General features: G+C 49.3%; 1 protein-coding gene across 1 annotated transcript in view; it reads left to right on the plus strand.

Moving 5' to 3' along the window:
- LOC128889317 (uncharacterized) overlaps positions 1-21,829 on the plus strand; it is a 257,458-nt gene that overhangs the window by 144,500 nt on the left and 91,129 nt on the right. The window contains exon 6 of the mRNA XM_054146857.1: positions 19,681-19,870. Coding sequence (XP_054002832.1) covers positions 19,681-19,870 — 190 coding nt within the window. The remainder of the gene's footprint in view (positions 1-19,680; positions 19,871-21,829) is intronic.

Raw genomic sequence — 21,829 nt, forward strand, 5'->3', positions numbered from 1 at the left:
GGCGCGCGACTCCATTACTCGTCTCTTTGAAAATTAGTTTGAGCATCGCGGGCAAGCGGTGCGGGGGAAGGCGTAGTTAGTAGGAGCCGAGCCGGCGTACTAAACTCGCGCATAATGACGCCAGATTGAAAAAGTTTGTCGGCGCGTGGTCGGGCGCGGGTGGGACGGACGGGAGACTTTTTTCTTCCGCGGGAACACCGCGTCGCAGTTCAGCCGGCTTAAATAGAGGTTACGCGCGATTATCCTCTTTCGCCGCGTGCTCCGCGAGGGATGATACCTTTCTAAGCGCGCGTGCTACGAGCGCCTGGAATATCCGCCGCTGTGACGATTCGCGGAATCGAGTCACGCCGGAGATATCGTCGCACAAAGCCGAGGGATGTTCCTATCGTGTTGTCGCTGAATGGATTAGCTGTACTGGAAACGTCGGTCGACCGGCGTATGATGCCCGCAGTATGTTTCTAAACACGTGATACAAATTGAGACATGAAACTGTACGCAGAGAAAATATATCTGGGACGTCCAAGTAAATCGCAGTAATTGGAAATTCAAGATAATGGTATAACGCTAGTTATCGTTAAGAACACATTGAAGCGCTACAGGGAGGACGATCTCAGACGTCGAAAAGAACGTAGTCGGATATCGTGAATAGCGGAATTAGGTAACGGTGACCTCGTCAATCTTCGTCGTACGAATATGAATTAGAATACGAAATAAATAAGTTTAAGAATGAAATTTTGGAAAGAAATTCCATCGTAAAGTTGTCTGGTTGAAATGGCAAAAATTCCCCTCTCGAAGAAACGTGGCCCTGTATCGCGTGACTTTGAAGCATTCTCCTGACCGCGCGTCATCTTTAATAACCAGAAAGCAGGGGCAGTTCCGCAAGACGAAAAGCTCGTAAAAAATAAGAGCACGAAAAGCCGTTAATTACAGTCGCTTCTTTTATCTGGAGGCAGTCTCGCGTTCGGACAGATCCGGCGGGGCGAGACGAGAAGAAGGATAACAGGCGGCCAATGAGAGAGGGGCGGCGAAGCGCGTGGTAAGACGCTCGGCAAAAAAGCCAGAGAAAGCTCGGAGCCCTTTCGGCCGAGGTGTGTCGGCGATCGAGCTTACGAAAGAGGGCGAAGGGCTTTCTGGGCCGAATATAGACCTCTCTCTCCCTCCTCGAAGTCACCTTTGGGGAGTCTATCGAACCGTTCCCAGGTTAAACCCGAACGCAGACCACCGATTACGGACTTATTTATCAGCCCTATTGTCCTCCTACGAGAACAACCCCTTCCCCCGTAGCGTGTCAAAGACTCGCCAGCCTTTCTTTCACGTCGCGACATATTACCTTTCACCTTCGATCGGAACGTCGCCGGCTTTTCTATCCGCGTCGGTTTTAGAGTCTTCGGCAATTTGTCAATTCCCCTCCCAGAAGCGCTGCCTTAAATCAACGTTATCTTTCGCCAGTGCTCGAAAAAAGTCGCCGAATGTCAGCCACGATGACTTGAGCTCACCGGTGACTTTCTGTATGCTGGGAAGAAAGCTCCGACGACCAGAGTCCGATCCTTGCTATTATCTATTCTTCTTCTTATTAATATTATTACATAAAAATATATTACAGTTTACACCTTCGACCGAGACACAGCGGCTGGATAAAAGTCAACGAGAGTGTCGGTCGTACGAACCGGGAAGAGGATAAGTCCACCGAAACGGCCAATGGCCTCACTTCCCCTGGAAAACCGATATCTAGCGAAAGAGGTGTCTGCGGCATATTTCTTCGCCCCCGATATATCTAGACAACACGATGCAAAGTGCACAAAAGCGACGGAACGCTGTACGAAATACCATTTTACAAGCTGTTCTCGATGTACATCCATTTGTATTCGTTTCTTTCCTTCTCTCTTCGTATACACGGTGCGCGCAGGACCAGGGGAGTTGTTCGAGGGGAGATATAAAGCGTGCAGACCGAAACGCGCGATGGAACACTGGGAACGATATGAGAAAAGCGTCTTACGGAGGGCGATACTCCCGGTCCGATTCCTGGACACAAATATCGCTTTTACTTCTCCCCGTTTCTATGATTTATCCGAATCTCGTTTAGAACACCGGCACCGTGACGGAAATTGACAGATTTTCGAGTGGTTGTTCCTACAACCATGGACCTAAGAGCAATCTTAACCATCCACGGTGGATGTAGAAGAGACGCGGTTTCTCTGAGATTTAAAAATGGTAGCAAATCTTCGTTGGGAATTCATCTTTCCTTCGATTAGACAGGTTAATCGGGTACAGGAGGAATAGCAACGCGGGGAAAGAACGGAAGAAACGGCGCGGAAGTTCGTTAGTTATGCGAGTGCGTGGCCTCGGAGGATAAACCTCCCTGTCGGAGGACAAGCAGTCGACGACGAGGACGACGTCTCTGTTTCGGGTCCTCTCGTCTCACCTCGCCGAGACTCTCGTCTACGTGATGTGCACACTGAACGTCCAACATTCGTCTCTCGATATATAGGGTGTTCGGACAATTGTAGTAAAAGCAGGTGGATGAGTGTTTTACAAGAGTTCGCTTTTCGAAACCTTGAAACAAATCGTTCGATTTTTACAAATGAAAGACCGGATTTCTTACGTTTTTATAAATATTCTTTGCACGAAGATCCACTCCCGTTTGTTGTGATTGCGTGGACACCCTGTATACCTTTGGGGGAGAGGGGTGTGGTCTCGCATCTCTGTCGTGAGCACCACCAGCCCTTTGGCCATCCCTCGTCGCAACGCCTCATCCTTTGAGCTTCTTCTTCATCCTTCACCCTCGTTCGTCCGATCCATCCATAGTCCGCCCTTGGTTGCGACGGTGGTTGCGTGGCGGACCGATATGGAAATAAGATCAATACCATTGTTTCGCGGTTTGCGCCCGCGAAATTGGGTCGTATTTTATTTGCCGAGAACCCATCAGGACGCACGACATTCTCGTCTCTTCCCATCGTAGGGGACACCCCGAACACGCCCTGATTTATTGATCGCCGATCGTTCCTTTCTTCCTTGATATTCATGATACGATTGCTTCCCGCCTATTTTCCCCGACGCAGGAGGAGGAGGAGATCGTTTCGTCCCGGGGAACCGGTCCCATCAAATTCGTTTCGATTATTTTTCCAGCTTGCGTCGCGTTCCTCGAGCCGCAGGTGTCTCTCGCGCGTGTCTCTCTCCGTTATCGTGCGTCCCGTGATACCTCGTTGGAAGAGCTTGTCGTTGAAACGGAACGTTACTTTTCGCCAAGTTTTCGCAGCGATGGTACTTATGTCGCTCTACGCATGTACGAAATAGTACTCGAACGACCGTGACATTTTGTATTCAGGACCACGGTAACTCCAAGCACGTTATATTTTACGCAACCAAGAGCCTCGACACCAAAATTTCCAGGAACGAAAGTGCCCCTTTAATCGTAACCTGCGAGTAACTTGCAAGAAAGGCGCGCGAAACGCACGCCAGAGCTTCGCTGCAACATAACGGCGGCACCGACGACGTCACTCGCTGGATCATCGAATTACCGGGAAACCAGCTTCTCGCGAGATGTGTCGTAAAATCTAGATGAAAATTACGGGGAAACGAGGTGCGCTACGTGCTCGGCATATTATTCCGCGCGGGAACGGGGTTGGAGAGTGAGGGAGAAGAGACGAACGAATAAAAAACAAAGACGGAGAGACGGAGGAAAGAGGATAACTATCGCGCCTATGTGTATTACGTTATGTCAAAGCCGACGCATCCATCACACAGTCGGTGACACTCGGACTCTTTTTTTGTCGACGTGTGCAGCGTAGGGGCACGTACGGGGCACTCGCGTGCGTGTGAACGCACGTGAAGCACGCGGATCTCTGGTATCGGGATAGCTGTACGTCCCCGGGGACGGTCTCCGTGTCAGACGCCACCACTGACGTGACCTCCAAGATGACGCGACGCTCCCCGATGTCTTCAGAAATATGCGTGGAAGCGTGTTGTTTCTCTTTTCTCGCGGTAATTCTACTCGTGTCATCGGTCAATTTTTCTTCGCCGAGACGCGCGCGAAGGGTGCTTACACTTTCTAAAATAAGATTGGAAGTACCGTGCCTTTCGACCTGTGGTACAAAAGGAATTTCATTCGTTGAATGAATGAACTTCCATCTCCGAGCTCAGACGTTTGCGAAGATTGACTAACCGTGCCACGGGTTACGGTATCGGAGCGCTTAAACGGGCGCTAAAACGACTTCGATTAACGAACTCGCGAGGAACGCGCGTTTGGCTTCCTTTGAAAAATGAATTACGAGCGAGGGAGGCTTGGCGCGAGAGACGTCGGTCGGCGATTTTAATTTGAGGACCGCGGAAGGTTTCGTCGTCCGCAGCCCATAACTCACGCTGCCCGCGACACTCGCAACGCCTCGGAAGATATTTTAATTGTTCGAAGTTTACCAAGCGTCCCTTTGATCTACGCGTTGCGTTGACGATAGGAAAATAAAAGCAATTCCCTCGTTTCACAGACGAGAACCATTCGCTCGGATAAAAATCATGAAATATTTATTCGCGTCTGAAGAGGGTCGCGAAAAATAACCGGAAAGCGCTGCGTTTCAATACGTTCATGGACACGTATAAGTAAGCCATTTTTCCTCGCGAACGTTGGAGTTACTCTAACGCGACTAATCTTCTATTCGACGCTGATTATTAACGGGCAGAAATAATCGAAACAAAGGACCCATCCCTTTTGTTCGGTCACGTTAACAGGCCCGTCGTGGACAGAGCGAGGATTATTCCCAATTATTTCGCGTCCGTCCATTGACTCCGTGCAATAAAATCGAGCGTGTACGAGACCGAAGAAAGCGCAGCAGGAATTAATCGCGTGTATTAATGGAAATGAGACCGGGAGGTTGTTACTTTGCAGCCCTTCGTGCAAAAAGAGTCCTCGAGAGGCGTGTCCCTTTGAAGACTTGTCATTATCGGTGAGCTCTCGGATACGCGACGATCAAAAATAAACCGCGCGATGACGTAGACGCGTTTCATCGAGCTCTCCCCCGCGGAAGAAGGGAAACACGAAAACAGCGGCGTACAGTTTTCCTTTATAAAGGGCCCATCTTGAATTTAGGCACGCTGGTTTCAGAACTAGCGATTTCGTTCCTGCACGAAAGCATTTTTACGACGTTCCCAGCGTCGTCGTTGAAAAGGAAAAAGTAAATGGTCGCGAACCCTACATCGAACGGAAAGCTTCGCTATGGCAGGTACGTCTGTAATAAACGTTCTACTCGCACGACACGGCGAGTATCTCGGCGTCCAGTCGCGAGCTAATCGAGCAGAGGGAGATACAGCACGAAGGGTAGAAGGGCGAGGTTTCAGAAGAAATAAACGCCGAATTCAGATTGTGTGGATTTTACTCGCGTTTCTAGAAATGTACGCAATCGTGCGTTGGTCTAATTATCGATGTAAACGCAAAGGGAGGCCTCGCAATCCTCTTAGCGCGCGTGCCGCACTGGCCGTTCTCTGGTCGTCTGCCGCGAGATTACACAAAGCAACAAGCGATGAGGATCTTTGTTGTCCGTGGGAAGGAGTGTGCGAGCAGACGGGCTCCGGAAGGATGCCGGTGGCCGGGGTGGGGGGGGAGTTATAGGTGCGGGGGATGAGAGAGCCCCCGGTACGTAAGCCTTCTTGAAACTTGGCGAATACTTGGCTGGAACACGAAACTTCTTGCACCGAGTGAATGTCGGATGAAAGACGGAAGGGATAAGACGCCGAGGGCGGGAAGGAGAAGTCAGAGGGGATCTTCCGCAAGAAGTCGAGGCTCGCTGCTCGCTGGGATTGGTTTCCGTTCCGACGTTCCGCGCTGCGTATGGACAGCTGGAAGGCTGTCTGTGCTTGCTCGCTAGCTGATGCTCGTCTTCGCCACAAGTTCGCTATTGCTTCGTGTATACAGACGCTCGTTCCTATATTTGCGTGTCGGCACGGAACTCGGACGTTCTTCGATCCTCCGCGGCGGCGTGCATTTCTGGAAGCCGATAGAACTTCCGCTAGACGGTCTCGCTTTTGATCCCGCGATGGTATCGTAGTCGCAGCCAGATATTCCAAACGGGAAGCTTACTTTGTCTGGAAAATTTGGACGTTTAGCCCTTTAACGGTTGAATGTGCATCGTCGCGGTCGGTTGTAGACTCAGCGCCGTGGATTTTAAGGGCTTTCAACCACTTTCTCCGTCTCCATCCATCGTCGTTACTCTCTGGTCCAACAACTGCCCTTCTTTTTTTTTTTAGGGATACCGTCCTAGAGAATATCGCGAACGATCCATCTACTTTCTTCGTTTGTCTCGACTCCATAAATTCATGTGCCACGTTGACAGGCGTACGATGTTTGTAGCAGGACGGAAAACTTTTTAATCTTTTACGCTTGTACTTTGCGAGGTTCCCGGAAGCGGGGTGAACTGTGTCACGGATCTTCCTCGCGACGAGGATCCAAGTTTACTTTTATTAAATCTCCCGGCCAAAGGTCTGGCCTGCAATTAATTTGCGCAGCACGTAAGGCGTAAAGTTTCAAAGCTTCTACGTCCCTAATACAGCAAGGTGGAGCGACGGTGTCAAAATGATATACCGTGAAACCGGCCGAGTTCACCCAATTTTATAAGACTTTCCATCCTTTACACCGTAACTTTTTCGTTGCACAGGGAGGTGGATATCTTTCGGGTATAAAGAAAATGTTACCGACTCGTTGGCGATCGTCGCAACCCAACGGTCGAAGCGTCGAGGCGTGAAAAATGCCGGATGACCGTGGGGTGTCCCGCGATAGGAAGATGTTCACGGGTGATCGGAGCCTGGATTCTCATTCGTATCGATTCCTGCATCGCCTCGTAGAGCTGAAACTTACGATTAGCGTCAACGCTACCGACCACGGGGGAGTGTTTCGCGTGTATTAACGCGAATGGAAACGGGCTGACGGCTGATAGCCGAGGGGGGTTCAACCATATCTTTTGAAGTCGCATAGTTTCCAGTGCTGGCACGCAGACGTTGCGTGTCCAGGCAGAACACCGCCGGTCTCGACGAGCGAAGGGAGCGAAGGACGGCTGTAACGGAGAGGAGCAGCTCGGTGCGTGCACTGCAACCAGTTGTCGTCACGTACGGTACTGGTTACGCGAATAGTTTGCAAATTAAGATCGCGTACGCGCGTTTGCTGTCGAGTGGTCAGTTGACACACTGCTACAAAGCGAAGTGACGGTACTTGACATTTTAAGTTAACGAAACATTTTAGAAAATTTTTTAACCTCGACGGGTACTTCCACTCTCTTGCCTTACGTTCCGTTTTCTTTTTTTTTTTTTTTTGAAGCCTTCAGAATCTAACAAGATGAGAGGGCACGGCGGCTTACCGTTTGCGGAGGGTGGTTTCCGCGTATTCTGTATCGTTCGATCGCAGCAACCGTAGCCACAGGCACCGAGACGGTCGAGATTAAATAAAGGAACGCGTATTTACGGTCTACCGGGGTTGTATCTTCGATTATGCTCGGAAACTACGTAAATTATCGGGCAAATGACCAACGATGGTGCTCGGACGTACGCGGAATCTCGTACGAACGCGAAATTGGACGGGCTTCGAGAGTTTCTTCCATGCTTCATCGATACAGAGGAGGAGCAGTGGTGCTGGAGAAAGCGCAATAACCGGAGAGAAAGACCTGGCTCGTACTCGTTTAACATTTATATTCCCAACATTCTTTTTTGTTGGTTCACAACCGTGGTCGCGATATCTTAAAGGGAGTCGTACCAGCCAGGAATCGATCGCAGTTTGGATTTGTTCTATCGGCGAAGCGTGCCGCGGTGCATTTATGCGAGGAGAGACGTGCGTCGGGGTCCTTGGACGAAGAAACGGACGGTTTCCGGCTGGCGTTCAACCGATATCAGTCAGAACCGGTTGAGCTCTGGCGGCAGCGGCCCCCGTTGTCCGTTCCGAGACCGAGCACCTGTCGGCCTTCATTTGGCCTCAACTACTCAGAAGCTGGCCGCGGCTGACCACAACACGTCTATACTACTGGCTGGCTGCGGCGTCGTGTTACATCGTAGGTGCGCCAGCCGCGCGAGTGAAGTAGATCCCGGTAAAGTCTGTCCGACCAACTCCTTAGTTAGGATCTCTCGGGAGATGGACGGCGTCTCGACAGGTAATTGCACGAAAGCCAGCGAGCAAAGAGAGGGATCACGAGAACGGGAACGGAAAAGTGTACTATCGGGGACGTCCCAGGTTCCAGTTTGCCAGTGTGAGCATTAGAGATATTACACGAGGTCCCCGGTAGTATTAAGAGAGGATATACGCAGCCGGTTGTAAGTTTTCGTCGACTAAACGATGCAATTTATGATACCGAAGTTCTGGTAATTTGTAATTGCCTATCTGAATGTAACCTTTCTATGCAAAGACATTCTAGACAAACGACAGGGAAAAAAAGTTCGTTCTTATCTTTCTACGCGTACGCGTCCCCTCGATGATCGTGCTATGTTTCACGGTGAGAGAAATTTTCGCGACAGACGCCCCGAGAAGAAGCAAGGAGAGACGCTGGATCGGGAAGGCGAGCGGGAGCCTGAATATTTCCCAATAAGCGCGATGGAACCGTAAATATTAGTCGTGAGCCATGGTGATGGGCAACGACACGAAATTTCCCGAGCTTTGATACTCTGCTACAGCGACAGTGCGGGGGAAAAGTGCCGGCAGAGTATCTTTCATGGATAATACATTTTAGTTGGCGTTCAATAACGCCGCGACGATACGGAGAACGATAAAGTTGCCTGCGCATGGAAAAGTGGGCGTGTGTTCGGGCTTTCCTCGGTCGCGGTGAGGAAAAAATGGCAGTGTCGTCTCGCGCCGTGACATTTTATCAAATTTACTGGAGGAAGATTAAGCCGATGGAATAGAAGAGAAAGGGGGCGGAGGGAAGAAAACACGCGGTCTGTAGAGAAGACGGGGAAAAAAGGAAACGATCGGGCTCGAAACGTGCATTCCCAGAGAAGGGTTGAAATAGAAGGGTTATCTTGACCGAAGTTACTCTTCATTACCGACCAAGATTTCGAAATTCTTAATTTTACACATGGTTGGAAAATTATGTAGTAAACTGATAAGGAAATTCCAAGCACGGAGCAGCGGAAAGAAAACGCGCGGACTGCACAGGGAACGGGGCGAAAGGGAGGTCTCACGCGCTTGGAATGCGCACCCGTGCACGGAGGTTTATTACTGGGAGATAAAGGCGAACGAGTCGGATGTATTAAGGTTCTCTTCCGTCGTATTCGTAACTCCCTGCGCGTTTCACGGACCAGTGGGCGAACGTCGCGCGCGTTTTCCGCGCAAGAGAACCAGAGCCGTAAACTCGGGGCGGCAATCGGGCAGGTATCTCGACTTTAGTGTCACATGCCGCGGAACGTTCCGTCATATTTAACTTCCTCGTAATCCCGGGGACTCGACCTTCAGGTCTTCGTTCTCGCACAGCGCAGGGAATGAGTGCACTTCGGAGACAAAGGGGACCGAGATAAATGAAAGTCGTTCCGAAGGAAACCGTGCAGCAACTAAGCTCGTCTCGGTCGGTACGACTTATTTTCGAGACGCCAGGGTTCGCGATCCTAGGAACCTGTTAACAATTTCGTCACGGGACAGTCGAGTAGAACGGTATAATCGCCCGTCGCTCGAGGGAATGAACCTTTAACGGGTAACGCCCTGCAGTTTATCAGTCAGCAAGGACGAGAACGGAGGGGAACGGAAACTTCAACAAAGAGCCAACAGAGACTGGTTTCTCTTCGCATGGCAGACCGCGAGAGTCTCATCCTTCGATTTATCGTTCCTTGAAGCCGAGACATAACGCGTCAACCATTCTTCAGATCCGTTTAGGACGGTCCGTGAACTTTTACAAGGAAAAATGTATCCAATATAAGTCGGCTGAATTATTGTCGAAAATCTGATAACCACGGGTATTTCGTGTATCGTGTTTCAGCAGTCTATACGGTCCAGAGGTTTCCAGGGCTAAGCGATGCCCTTTAGGGTAAATGTTCTAACGTTTCATCCACGCTAGTTAGCTTTATCGTAGATATTCATTCCCATACCCGTGCGACTACAGATCTGCGACGAAGATAACCTGATACGCTGGCGAAACGTTGGCTTGCTCCTTCACGAACGAAAGTCTCGAACTGTACAAACTTGTACGTGGAATTAGATTTAATATTTCGCTCCTGGTTTCTACGCTGCATTTCATTTCGTTCTTAGCGCGCTTCGAGGTTCAAGAAGAGCATGTTTTACTATTTGCCCTCGGCTCGTTGAAATTAATTAAATCTTACGTGTCATCTGGACCGTTCGCGTATGTATCCATGTTCTATATAATCCAAAGAATATTCTGGTTTCTTTCTTAGAGCTTTTTAGATTACCACGAAGTAATTTGCACCGTGTTTCGAGGTATCGATACCCGACGAAATTTTCCATAACATCCCCGTCCCCTCTCCCGGGAATATTTTCTGGCTTACATTCGCGTCGCTCTACCCAGACTGTCGATAACGTGAAATTTTACGACACCTTGTGTAGAACGCGTGACTTTTCCCCCGTGACTATGCCATGGCTCCTGTCTGACATTTTTAAGAAATTCCCCCCCCCGTCTTACCTGACCCCAACCGACGTTTTCTCGCTGTCGCTCCCGGCTGACATTATGCTAACCAGACTCCGACCCCTCGATATTTCGAAGTCTTCGACGCTTTCCTTGATCTACGAGGCCGCATTCCTCCCTTCGCGCGTTCGCTTGTTAACGCGTTCGCGATAGACGAAAATCGTGCGCGCTCTGAACGCGAGGATCAGTCGAACCCTCCCATCCACGAAAACGTACTCCCATCGGGAATATTCGTGAAATCGAGTTTAAAGCGGCTTTGGGTTTTACAATTTGTTATTTCTAACCTGGAAGCACCTATTTTTCTTTACACGTCGGGCGAACGGTTCGGTTGTCGATGAAATACTCTACACGCGTGTTACGCTGAAAAACTTAGAGTAAATATTATCGATTGATGTTTTATCCTATTAAAAATGCAAATGAAATAAATGTTGGGAATATAAAATAAAAGGTATATACGCGTTACGCGATTAAGAATGAAATAACATCCGCTGTATTTGGATAGGATCACCGAAGCTTGATTCCCCGCGAGTTCATAAATTTTATGTGAACCGCTTCCATCGCGTTCGCGCGATCTCATCCTTCGATTCGCTTCGCTTTCGGGTCACAGAAACGATAATCGGTCGGGTAACATCTTGATATCGACCGAAACTTCCGGCAGGGACGTGATTTATTTCGAAGCGTTCTGTGCTCAGACGTGTTCCTGTCACGCTCGTGGCATATTTCAGCGTTATTTCGGCGACGGAAATTCGATACGCGCCGTCGCGTCATCGGGACAGCGAGATCGGGAGCGATCGTCGACCGTCGACGTCGGTTTATCGAAAATTTATTCGTTCCGCCGACATGTGACTGGCTCGCTTTGAAGGGAACCGACAGTCAACGAGCATCGTCACCGCTGACAAATGAAAGTTACTCGATATTGCGCCAATAAAATCCAATCCGCGCAATAAATGCCTCGTTCCCGTATAACCGCGACGCTGTTCAAGGAATCCATGCTTCTTCTCGATATTTTTCACCGATTACCAACGCTCGACCCCGTCCATGTTCGTTCCTCTTGTTCGTCGAACTTGGACCGAGGATGGTCTCGCGTTTTTATTTCCCAAAACAGTGTAAAACTTTACATGAAAAGGCCGGACAAACTTTTTCTCTATAACGTTTAGATATAATTCTCCAAACTGCGGTTGCATTACTGATGGAGAGTCAGACTTCACGAAGACAGTGGAAAGTTTGGTTAAACGAGCTCGCGAACGGAACTTTGTTCTTCCCGACTCGAAAGCTTTTCCGTAGAAGTGTCATTCATATTTCTCTCTACGTGGTTACTACTCTGCCCGCACAAATAACTATTTCCGTGAACTTTGCGAGAACTTGCGAGTGCTTGTTTGCTAGCGTCGCGAGTATAACGGGCGGGGCAATAGCTATGAGCACCCCAGATATCTTCGAAACTACAAGTTTCACAAAAATATTTGCCGAAGTGAAATTGGTCGGTTGGATTAGCTCGCTATTACTCGCGACAAAGGGTCGAAGGATCTTGATTGAGCTCTGTTAAAAAAAAGATTTGCGACATTGGTCAAAGGATACTTCGAACCGCCAATTATCCTCGGAATATCGATAGTTTCACGAATGCATAAGTAACGGGATAACGTTTCGCGAGAAAATCAAATACTTCTGTTCGACGTAACCCGGTGGACTTATCGCCAGGATCGTCGTCTGAAAGACACCCTCGACGACGGCGGCAATCAAACTTTTCCGTAGCACAAATCAGATTTCCACGGTTGCTCGCGCCCAGCTAGGATCACCGCGGGTCGGCTCCCCGCGTTTTCTTTCCCGATCGTTTTCGTTGTCGCCGCCTCCGTGGAATATTTATGGCCGTTCGCGGGAGTCGGAGTTAGTCGTTCGGGTACTCCAAAGTCGCTGCTTAATACGAGGAATAAATCAGGACAATATTCGAAAATTACGCGTGTAATGCTCCGTGAAATGAACCGATCGGCCGTCACGCTGCTCTGCAACACCCCAAAGTCAACTCGACAAATGCGCGTAACTATATTTCACAGACCCGCCGGGATTACTTCTCCTACGGACCCCTCTTAGCTTTTCCACCCCTTTCTTTTTCCGCTCCGTCTTGTTTCATTTCGCGACTCCGCCACGCGCGGTTTTTACTCTCCTTGCTGTTATTGAGTTTAACGGAGGGCAAGCTGCGCTATCGGTCGTCGTTTAACCTCTACGATTTTTTCGGGATCCTGGGTTTAACCCTTGGAAGCCCGATTTTTAAAATAAATTTTTAAAAATATCAATGTATTTATTGCGGTAGCCAGATAAAGGGAAAAATAATGAAAAATTATTTCGAAAAGAGCAGGTATCAATTTTGATATTAGTGTACAATTCGATTTAGAAGTCCGGTATCAAATTTGAAACTTGGTGAATTTAAGGGTTAAACACGCAGAATAAACCAGAAATGGCAAGAGGACCGTTAACAATAATGATTGAAACGTCGTTAACGAAATGTTTGAAGAGCGCGCAATTATTTTGCTCGGGTGTTCCGCGATAACGTTGCACGGTTTTTTCTCCATGACCGATAAATACGCGAGGTTTCCATTGCACTTGCCGCGAATCACGTCGTCGTCTCTGGCCAGCCACCCCCGCGCGCTGCAACCAACCCCGCACCCATCCTGCCGTTGATGGACGAGGAGCCGCCGCCGTGCTCATCCCCTTTCCGTGCATCAATTTGGCGAGTTCGCGTCTGCATACATGCGTGCGTATATCGAAGGGACCGGGGGTGATACTCACCCTCTCTCCACCTCCGACACGTTTCACAGTTCCCTCGGCCGGCGCTCCTTTCTGTTTCGTTCTTATCAATTCAAGCGTAATGCGTCTGCAGGATGAAACGCAACGCGTTGCGCCAGGATCACAAAGACTCGGTTCGGTGAAGGACCGTCGAGGGGTTCGGTCCATCTGTAGCTCGCAATCTCCGCCTTTGGCTGACTGGTCCTGCCGCACACGCGAGCACAAGTCGGTTTCGCTTCATTTTTCTTCGAGCGCAGCCCGCTGCGCAAATCCCGTCGACGTCCTCGAATTTATCGATGAATCCTGCGCCACGGCAGATGACAAACGACGCCACCGCGACGGGACGCGATTGTCTTCACGGTAACAGGCTTTCGGCTAGTCGCGATACTACCCCGGCAAAATGACACGTTTATTTTTTTAGCGCGGTAAGGAAAATAAATCGCGACACATGGCGCCTCCTTCCTTTACCTTCGATACGTTACCTTAACCAATTGACGTATCCGTAACGTCGGCAGATTTCTCCTCTTCGAGCGTAACATACAAATGACCCGCGTCGCGCATCGTTCTCCATTTCCCTGTTGCTCCTCTGAAACGAGTTTAGTTTCGACCACGGGTCGGAGATCCGGAATCTCGTCCTAGTATTACGTCTACGTAGAATTTATTCGCGTTCCATTCTCGTGAAAATCTTTTCAACCGCTCGCGACCCTTTCCGTTCACCGTCTACCAACGAAACTCCATTGAAATCTGTGCGTAACGTCTCGGTATAGTCCTCCCGTCGGAACTCGCTCGATTTCTTCGAGAAGAAAAATTGGCACGCGTGAACTGGAGTTTATAAGGGTCGAGCAGCGACAGCGTGTAAGGCCGTCGGTTTGTTATACGCGAGAAAACGGCAGAAGCAATTCAATCAGAGCTGGTAGCAACGAACAGCTGAGGCACCCCTTCTCCTTTCGTCCCTCCGAAGAGCTTGTTCTGGCACCGTTTCGCCCGTTTCTCGGCGGCCCGTATGATTTACGACGCGGGAGCTGCACACGTACTACGATGTAAGTTAAACGGTCTTCTCACGCCCGCTGCTTCCATGGTCGTTGCGGAATTACCGGGTGGCGTGTTTCGCGTCACGGAAAAAGTGCATCCGGACTCTGGTTGCTGACCGCGGGAACACTAGGAGAGTTTCGTTCCGGTGGAACGTGCTGTGATCTCTCTACGGGTTCGATATACGCGGTTTCCCCAAACGTCCCAACGATATTGAATTCGGCTTTCGAGAATTTTTACTCGTCCTGTTGTTTATCAAATGTAGTTTGTTCCCCAACACTCGCTTCACTTTCGAGGGTAACGTGATACGCGCGCAAATGCGACCATCGCTTGGCGCGAGTAAAATATAATACCATTGGTCGGTTAGGTGTCACCCCTGTACTCGCCCTGCATTTTAATCGGTCGTCCGTCGATGGGAGTTTCCGGAGAACTTATCGAATCCCAGGGAAAGTAGCTTCCACGACTTTAACTGCTTGCCAGTTTACAGATTCTGATAATTGGGTCACTATAACCAAGTTTCATACCGTTCGAGGTCTAAAAAGGCGAATACCGGACCGGGTGACGACGTTATTCTTCGAGTTATTCGGTTTTTTACATCGGTGCGCGTAACAAATAAGAAATGTCTTTCATCGAATCACCTTCGATTTCCGCGCCCTGGAGATTGAAAATCTCTTCTTTCCGGATACGGTTACAAATCGGGATCCGAAAATGCTCGAACGAAGAAGAAGCGTAAGAGCTGCATTTGACGTCGAGAGATTTCGACGCGTAGGATTCCAAGGCGCGGTGAAAATTGTCAATTGCAAAGGCGGATGGATGGCGGACGGGCAGGATTAGAGAAACGATGGGGAGGAGGGGGGGGAGGGGAGGGGGTTGCTCTTGATTATCTTGGTCGGTCGAAGTGCGGACGTAGACGCGACGATGGAACGGTGAGAGGCGAAAATGGAAGAAAAAAAACACAGGGAAAGCAGAGGTAATGCGAGAGGCCGGTGAATACGTGGTCGGGATTTTTCACGAATCGATTATGGCAATTCAATCAGGAACGTCGAGGCGGGGGACGAGGATTTGTCGTTTGCGACGCGAGGCGGACGTCGAGATGCGGTTTATCCCAAACTTCCATCCTCTCGGATGTTCTCCATCCGTTCCATCGGAATCCTTGGTGTTTTCTTTCCGTTTCCGGGGAACTGGATAGCGCAGAGTATGAAAGAGATTCTCGCGGGAGAAAAAGAGAACCAGACCGGAGGAAAAAGGTTACGAACAGGACTGGAAAGTTTGTCGAGCTACCTCGCGGTGCGTGTGGGAGATTAGAGGGTCGGAAAATTGAGGAAGGAATTTATATACTTTGATCCCGAGAATGAAAACACGCTGGAATAAATCGTTTCCGATGATTTCGCGGCGTGATGTTGTTCGCAATCGGTAAGTAGATTAGGTCACGTTGTGTACGATGTCGGATACCAGCAAACTAATATTGTCGAGTGACGAATGAATAAACATGAGCTGGGCCAGTAATCAGTGAGACAGCGGTAATATTCGAAACGGGGGGGAAGGGAAGCGAGATATACGCGGCAATAGGCGATTGATGTGGAATTAAACGGGGTGATTTGGAATAGCTTTCGAAGCTACAGGGTGTTCCATTCGTCGAGCGTTTTAAAGTGGAACCTGGGTCCGGGAACATCGAAATAGTTTGGAGAAAAGGCTTTCCTAGTATATTCTTGTCCGTGGCGGGACCCCGGCGTGTTCGCATCTTTTTCGAAGTTTTTAATTCCTGGCTGCCGCGTATCAGACGCGTCGGAGCAGGAGATATGCGACCTTACTAACGGCCCCCGACGTTTAAAGCGCTTCGCGCCGTAATTTCCTTGATTAAGCCGAGATACGTGGCGAGTTGCCAAGCAAGGGTGGAAGAGAGAGAGAGAGATGGAGGTCGAGGGCGAGGGCACGAGTGTCCGCTCGCTCGTAAATAACATCGCGAATTAAGCGTGTAATTTCCGCGCGAATTACGAGCGCGCGAGAACGCTACACGGACTGCCTCGTTCATGTTCGATACCTTCGTTATAAAATCAAAAAAGGAGGAGGAAAAAAAGAGGTGACGGAAGTTGGAAAATTTATGATCGCAACGACGACAGACCCCTCGCGGAGTCCGTCAACGTCGGATACGGTCAACGACGCATGATCGATGCCGTCGTGCAATCCGATTACGCGACAACATTTTTATGGCGTTTGTCGTTTTAATACCTTGTAACTCATTCACTTTGTCAAGCGACGGAATTGATAGTCGTCTCCGTTAAGTAACGCGGCAAACTCGTCGACGAGAGACCTCCGTTTTCGACGGGAATCGTTGTTTCGTTTACCGTTTGCAACATTCGTTACAGCTCGACGGTGAACCGTATTTCGCCGATGCCAGTGAATATTGCACGGTGCGGTGCCGTATACTAGGTTTGAAACAGACCGTGCGACAAAAGGGAACAATCGCGTATTCGATATTGTACGTTTAACCGAATCGTATCGTTGCAAGTGAATTAATCTTTGTTTCCGAAACAAATTTTCGATATTTACTTTGACGAATGCGAGACTTTCCATCGATATGCTTCGATATCGGTTGACGGTATCGCTGGCGAATATCGATTATAGGCGCGTTGGAAAATGACCTTTCGTCGAAGATTGAGGACGCGAGGGATCCAGTACGCATCTGTTTCTAGTGATTGATGCGTAGATTGCGTCCGCGCGACGTGCACCTGCGTCTCCTGGATCCTTCGTTTCGTTTTCGGATACCCGGAGGCGTGCTTCTAGAAACGAAAGAAGCGACTTCTGTTTTCCTGGAAACTTTTTTGTTCTCATTTCTGACGGCATGTTCGCTCTCGAAGACTTTTCGTGCTTTTTCAGATCTCGAATGTATTTACTCGTCTATTCACGAAGCACTATTTCAGAAGTAGCTACAATTCCGGGCGCTCGCAAAAGGTGAGCAAAGGTTTGAATCGTAATTAAATTCTAAACACGATGAATTACGAAATTCGAAACTATTCATCCCCAAGTTTGCCTTGTCGCGAGACGCGGAGGTAAGAGTCTGTCTTCCTACTACCGCGACAACAGACTGTTCCATTACAATTCACGCGTACGAGCAGTGTACGAGGTTGTTACAAGTGTCGCCCCGTGTTCTATGAGTCAACAATACTCTTCGAAACTCTCCTTCCCTTAGGAATAACAAGTACCCTTCCGGTAGTCGCAACAAGTGTATTCGCGAGCCTGTGCATTCGTCCCATGTAGAAATCTAGCGATAAGAAACAATCTCTTTGCGTTCTGGCATTCTTTTCGGAATTAGTACGTCGAAAGGAACGAGCAAGCGAACACGGAAGCGAGTGTAACGCGGTTTCTAGATATTTCGAGACGATTCTTCGCCTCGGTAATACGACTCGTCCTCTCGGAGGTATAAATATTAAGAGATTTAATCGAGTAGACTTTGAAACTGAAGAAGAAAAGTGACGTACGGACGGGAGTACTTTCTCTCAACTACATTTTCTCGATCGTACTGTTGACTCTGGCGTCTGGCTGTCGTAAAGTATCCGAACTTCTCCCCCTTCGCTTGCAACTTACTTTTCTCGTTTAAATATTTGACCGAGTGAAATAAGTTTCTCGCATTCGGCCTGCCACCGTCGAGAGCGATCGATTGGTCATTCGAGTACTGCCAATTATACCGACTGGACGTTGCCGTTCTTTTCGGAAGTCTGCCTTTTGATCGAGTTAAGTTAAGTTAGTTAAGTTAAAACATTCATGTATCGATAGATTTTTTGACAATTGCTATTTCAAGGTATAGAACAGGATAGAGGTTTGTAGACTACTGTGTCCGATCATGACTGGCTGATTCTACTGGCGTTTCTACTCGGGAACACCGATGAGTGACGGAAGTAGAAACAGCGAGCATTGGTCAGTTATATTCGTCGCGACACGGTAGGAAATTTGTTCGGCTTTAAAGACGGTGTTCCACTTTAAGCCTTATCTCGGCCAGTTGGTTTATTTTTTTCACCGCGTCGTTCTTGCGCCGGAGCCGTTGCTGTAGAAGCCACGCCGCTAAATACGGTTCGCTGGCAAGCGGCATCTTGACGCGAGACTATTAGCCGTGGTCCATAGAGGCGCCGATTATTCGGACGTAATGTCGGGCGGAAGTTGCGGCGGCGAACAGTTGATAACCGGCCCGTATCTCTAGGACTGTCGCTAGGGTTACCAGAATCCCGATGCAACTTCTAATTCAGCTTACTACCCCCGTTATAAATGACAGAAACCTCAATTTTAAGTCGAAAGCAATTTCCTTCGAACATGGTATAATAACATTTGTTACAGAAACGATATCGTTGCGGAAATTTCTGTTGTGTCCCCGCGCGCGATATCGTTTGCTTCCGCTTTAAAGGCGATCCTGCGTGTCCCCCCACTCCCTGTCCACGGCCCTTTCTATTTTTTATAACAGGCCGACACAGTGGTCGCAAATGCTTGCACGCGCAGCCCGCGAAACGAGGGCTCGCTCTCTCGAGAGCGAGAGACCCCCGTCTGGGTTCGCTCTCTCGTTGGTATTTCCAATTTCACAGAGCGTGGGTTAACGAGGCCCGAGGGCTGGAGAAGTTAGGGCGACCGAGCCCCTGGAACGTTCTCCGTCCCCGCCAAAAAGTGAGCCCGATGGTCCCACTGTTACACCTCTTCGTCCTCTCTTTCTCCCGCTCTCTCCGTCCCTCGGTGCGCACCCCTTTAAACGTGGGTACCCTATCGCGCACGGGGTTCCGGCACATTACCTTCGCTGATTACCGGCCTGCCCCGCGGAGTATGTCACCCAGTCACCCTCGAGACACATACCTTCCGGAATCCTGCGACCCTTTCCTACGGTCGGTTCCGTATCTGCGAGATAGGCATCGCAGGAAGCGTTCGAGACGAACGAACCAACGAACGACCGTATGCTTCGTTCTCGTGAGATTTAAGCGGTTCCCCGGACCCCCGGGGTTTGCGCGTCTCCGAGTTTGATATTGGATTTCACGCTGTAAAAACTATATTATGCACGCGAGGTTGCATGCTGCCCGACGGGAGTCCTTGTCTGTTGGTTTTCCCGTCGCCAAGGACTCTGCTGGGTTAAAAAGAAGCAAGGGATACCTTAGCGGTTGTTTTATTTACGGAGATGCGTTTCCATGTTTGCTTAGTTGAAATTTACCTAGCTAGGTTACCACGGTGGATAATTGTAACAGATTTTCATTGAGTAGGTTTCTTTTCAGTTATGGTTGAATTGAAATTCGGTTTCTTTACCTTACAGAGCAGCCCAAAGGTTGAACCTCTCGTCGAGCCCGCACCGTCGACGTCGCTCCGGCGACGAGAACATCAGCTCGGACGAGCAGCCAATCTTCCCAAATGGATACGCAGCTCTGCTTCTCAGGTCACCGCCTCCCGCGCCATCTGCTCTCCTGCGGAGGATAGGCGTCAAAGAGCTCACCGGGGTCGGCAAGGTAAGTTCATCATACCCTCTATTTCCTCGTATCGTGCTCTGCAACCACCACTTGTTCCGCGTCGTTGCAGAGCTTACGTAGACTAATTAACGTCTAGGCGCAGCCGTTCCCTCACCTTTCCGTACAATTTCCACGCGTCGAAATAAACATGGAACAGATCAGAGCCTAGGGTTGATCGAATCATTTTTACCGAGTATTTCGGTTTGTACAAGCACGTAAATCAGAATTTTGTCCATCGCTATTGTTAGGAACCTGTGTGTACACGTGTCAACGCTTAAACATGCATCCAATGTGCGAATAGTCTAATTCAGCTGAGTTGGTGGAGCGAGACGGAAGCAAACACGACTTCCGTTCGCCTCGGTTTGTCCACCGTTTACCGTAAATTCGCGCGCGTTCGAAACGACCTCGTGGCGATTCCGAATCCATCGTATCGCATTCCGTCCTGACGCGGGCACACGCGAGCTACCAGCGCGCGGCCTGTTTCCTCTTCGGAGTGGTATTTCTAGCACACGGACGTTCATAGCAGCGATGGGAGTGATACGGGTAGATGTCCATAATATACGAGCAATTCGATACCAAAGCACTCGACCCCTTCATTTCCACCGTAGCCAGTGGCTACGTATTCAAAATCGTTACTTCCGAATCTATCATTTCTCTTTTATTATTTGATATAACAGCGAGTTTGGATAACTGTAACAACCTTGAAACGCTTTGAAACGGTTATCCGTTTGTTCCGTAAACGTTCGATACTGTCCCACGCTAGGATACACTTCACGGAACTGACATCGATACTATCGATTCCATATCATTCCCATCGCTAGCCCATAGCGTTGCGCGGAAATCTTGGCGAGGGCATGCGATTTGAAATGCAGATGAGCGTCTCGCGCCGCTATAAGCCGCGCCTACTCCTCGCTCTTCCTCTTCCTCTTCCTCTTCCTCTTCCTCTTCCCGTTCCCGTACGGATTTTCCACCATCGCGACGCGTCCTTCTGCCCGCGATCGTCCTCCATCGCTTGAATATTCCTTTCGAAACGGATTCATGGATTCGAAACGGTTTCGGCGAGGATCGATTGGATAAACGCGAGTCTGGTGTCTTCCTGACGAGTATGCTAGGATATTTGAATGAGAAAATTAGTCCCGAGTTTCAAAGATGATTGCTTACAGGTTTCAGATCCGATTAAAAATAATAGCACGGTCCGATGCTAGCTACTTTATGATAGGGCGAATAATTTGAGAATAGAACATTAAAGAATTATGTCATAAACGGTGTAACAATCCAGTCGATGAGAGTTAAAATAGGGGAACGTTTCGTCGGGGATGAATGAAACCCCGTTTCGCGTCAATTCGACCTCTTTAAAAAAATACTTTCCGTTTATTCTGGACGGAGCGACGCCTATCCCGTAGAAACGCGTCGGTGTTATTCGAAGTCTGATAGCACGCCATCGAGAGGCTGTCGAAAGAGCTCGCGTTCTAGACATTCCAGTAAACCACGGACACGGCAGATAGTATTACGTAAAGGGGGATGCTCGTTACGCCGAGAGACGCGAAACCCTCGCGGAATAAAAGCCGCCGACGCGGGTCTCGTGGGCCGCGCGTAAGCCGACCGACGGAATTGTTGAAAATTAATTCATCAGAAATAAGGGCTTATTGTTTATCAGCCGGTAAAGCTAATTAAAACGGGGTGAGGTCGTAGGGATGAGAGAGGGTAGAGTCGAGAACGGTGGTCGGGTCTGTCTCCTTTAAAAGACGAGCCACATTGTTTCGCATCTGGCTTTATAAGCAACCGAGTACTTGCTTCCGTTTCTCTTCTCTCCGTTCCTTTCGGTTTCGGTCCACTCGCGTTCGCTCGGAAATCGAAATTTCCACCGATGACGAGTTAAAGGGGCTATGCCTTGACGAGGAATAGTCACAAATTCATCGACGTCGTTTCAATTTTTGATTCGTGTCTTTTGGTATCGAT

This window comes from Hylaeus anthracinus, unplaced genomic scaffold (genome assembly GCF_026225885.1).
Source record: "Hylaeus anthracinus isolate JK02 unplaced genomic scaffold, UHH_iyHylAnth1.0_haploid 11997, whole genome shotgun sequence".
Lineage (NCBI taxonomy): Eukaryota > Metazoa > Arthropoda > Insecta > Hymenoptera > Colletidae > Hylaeus > Hylaeus anthracinus.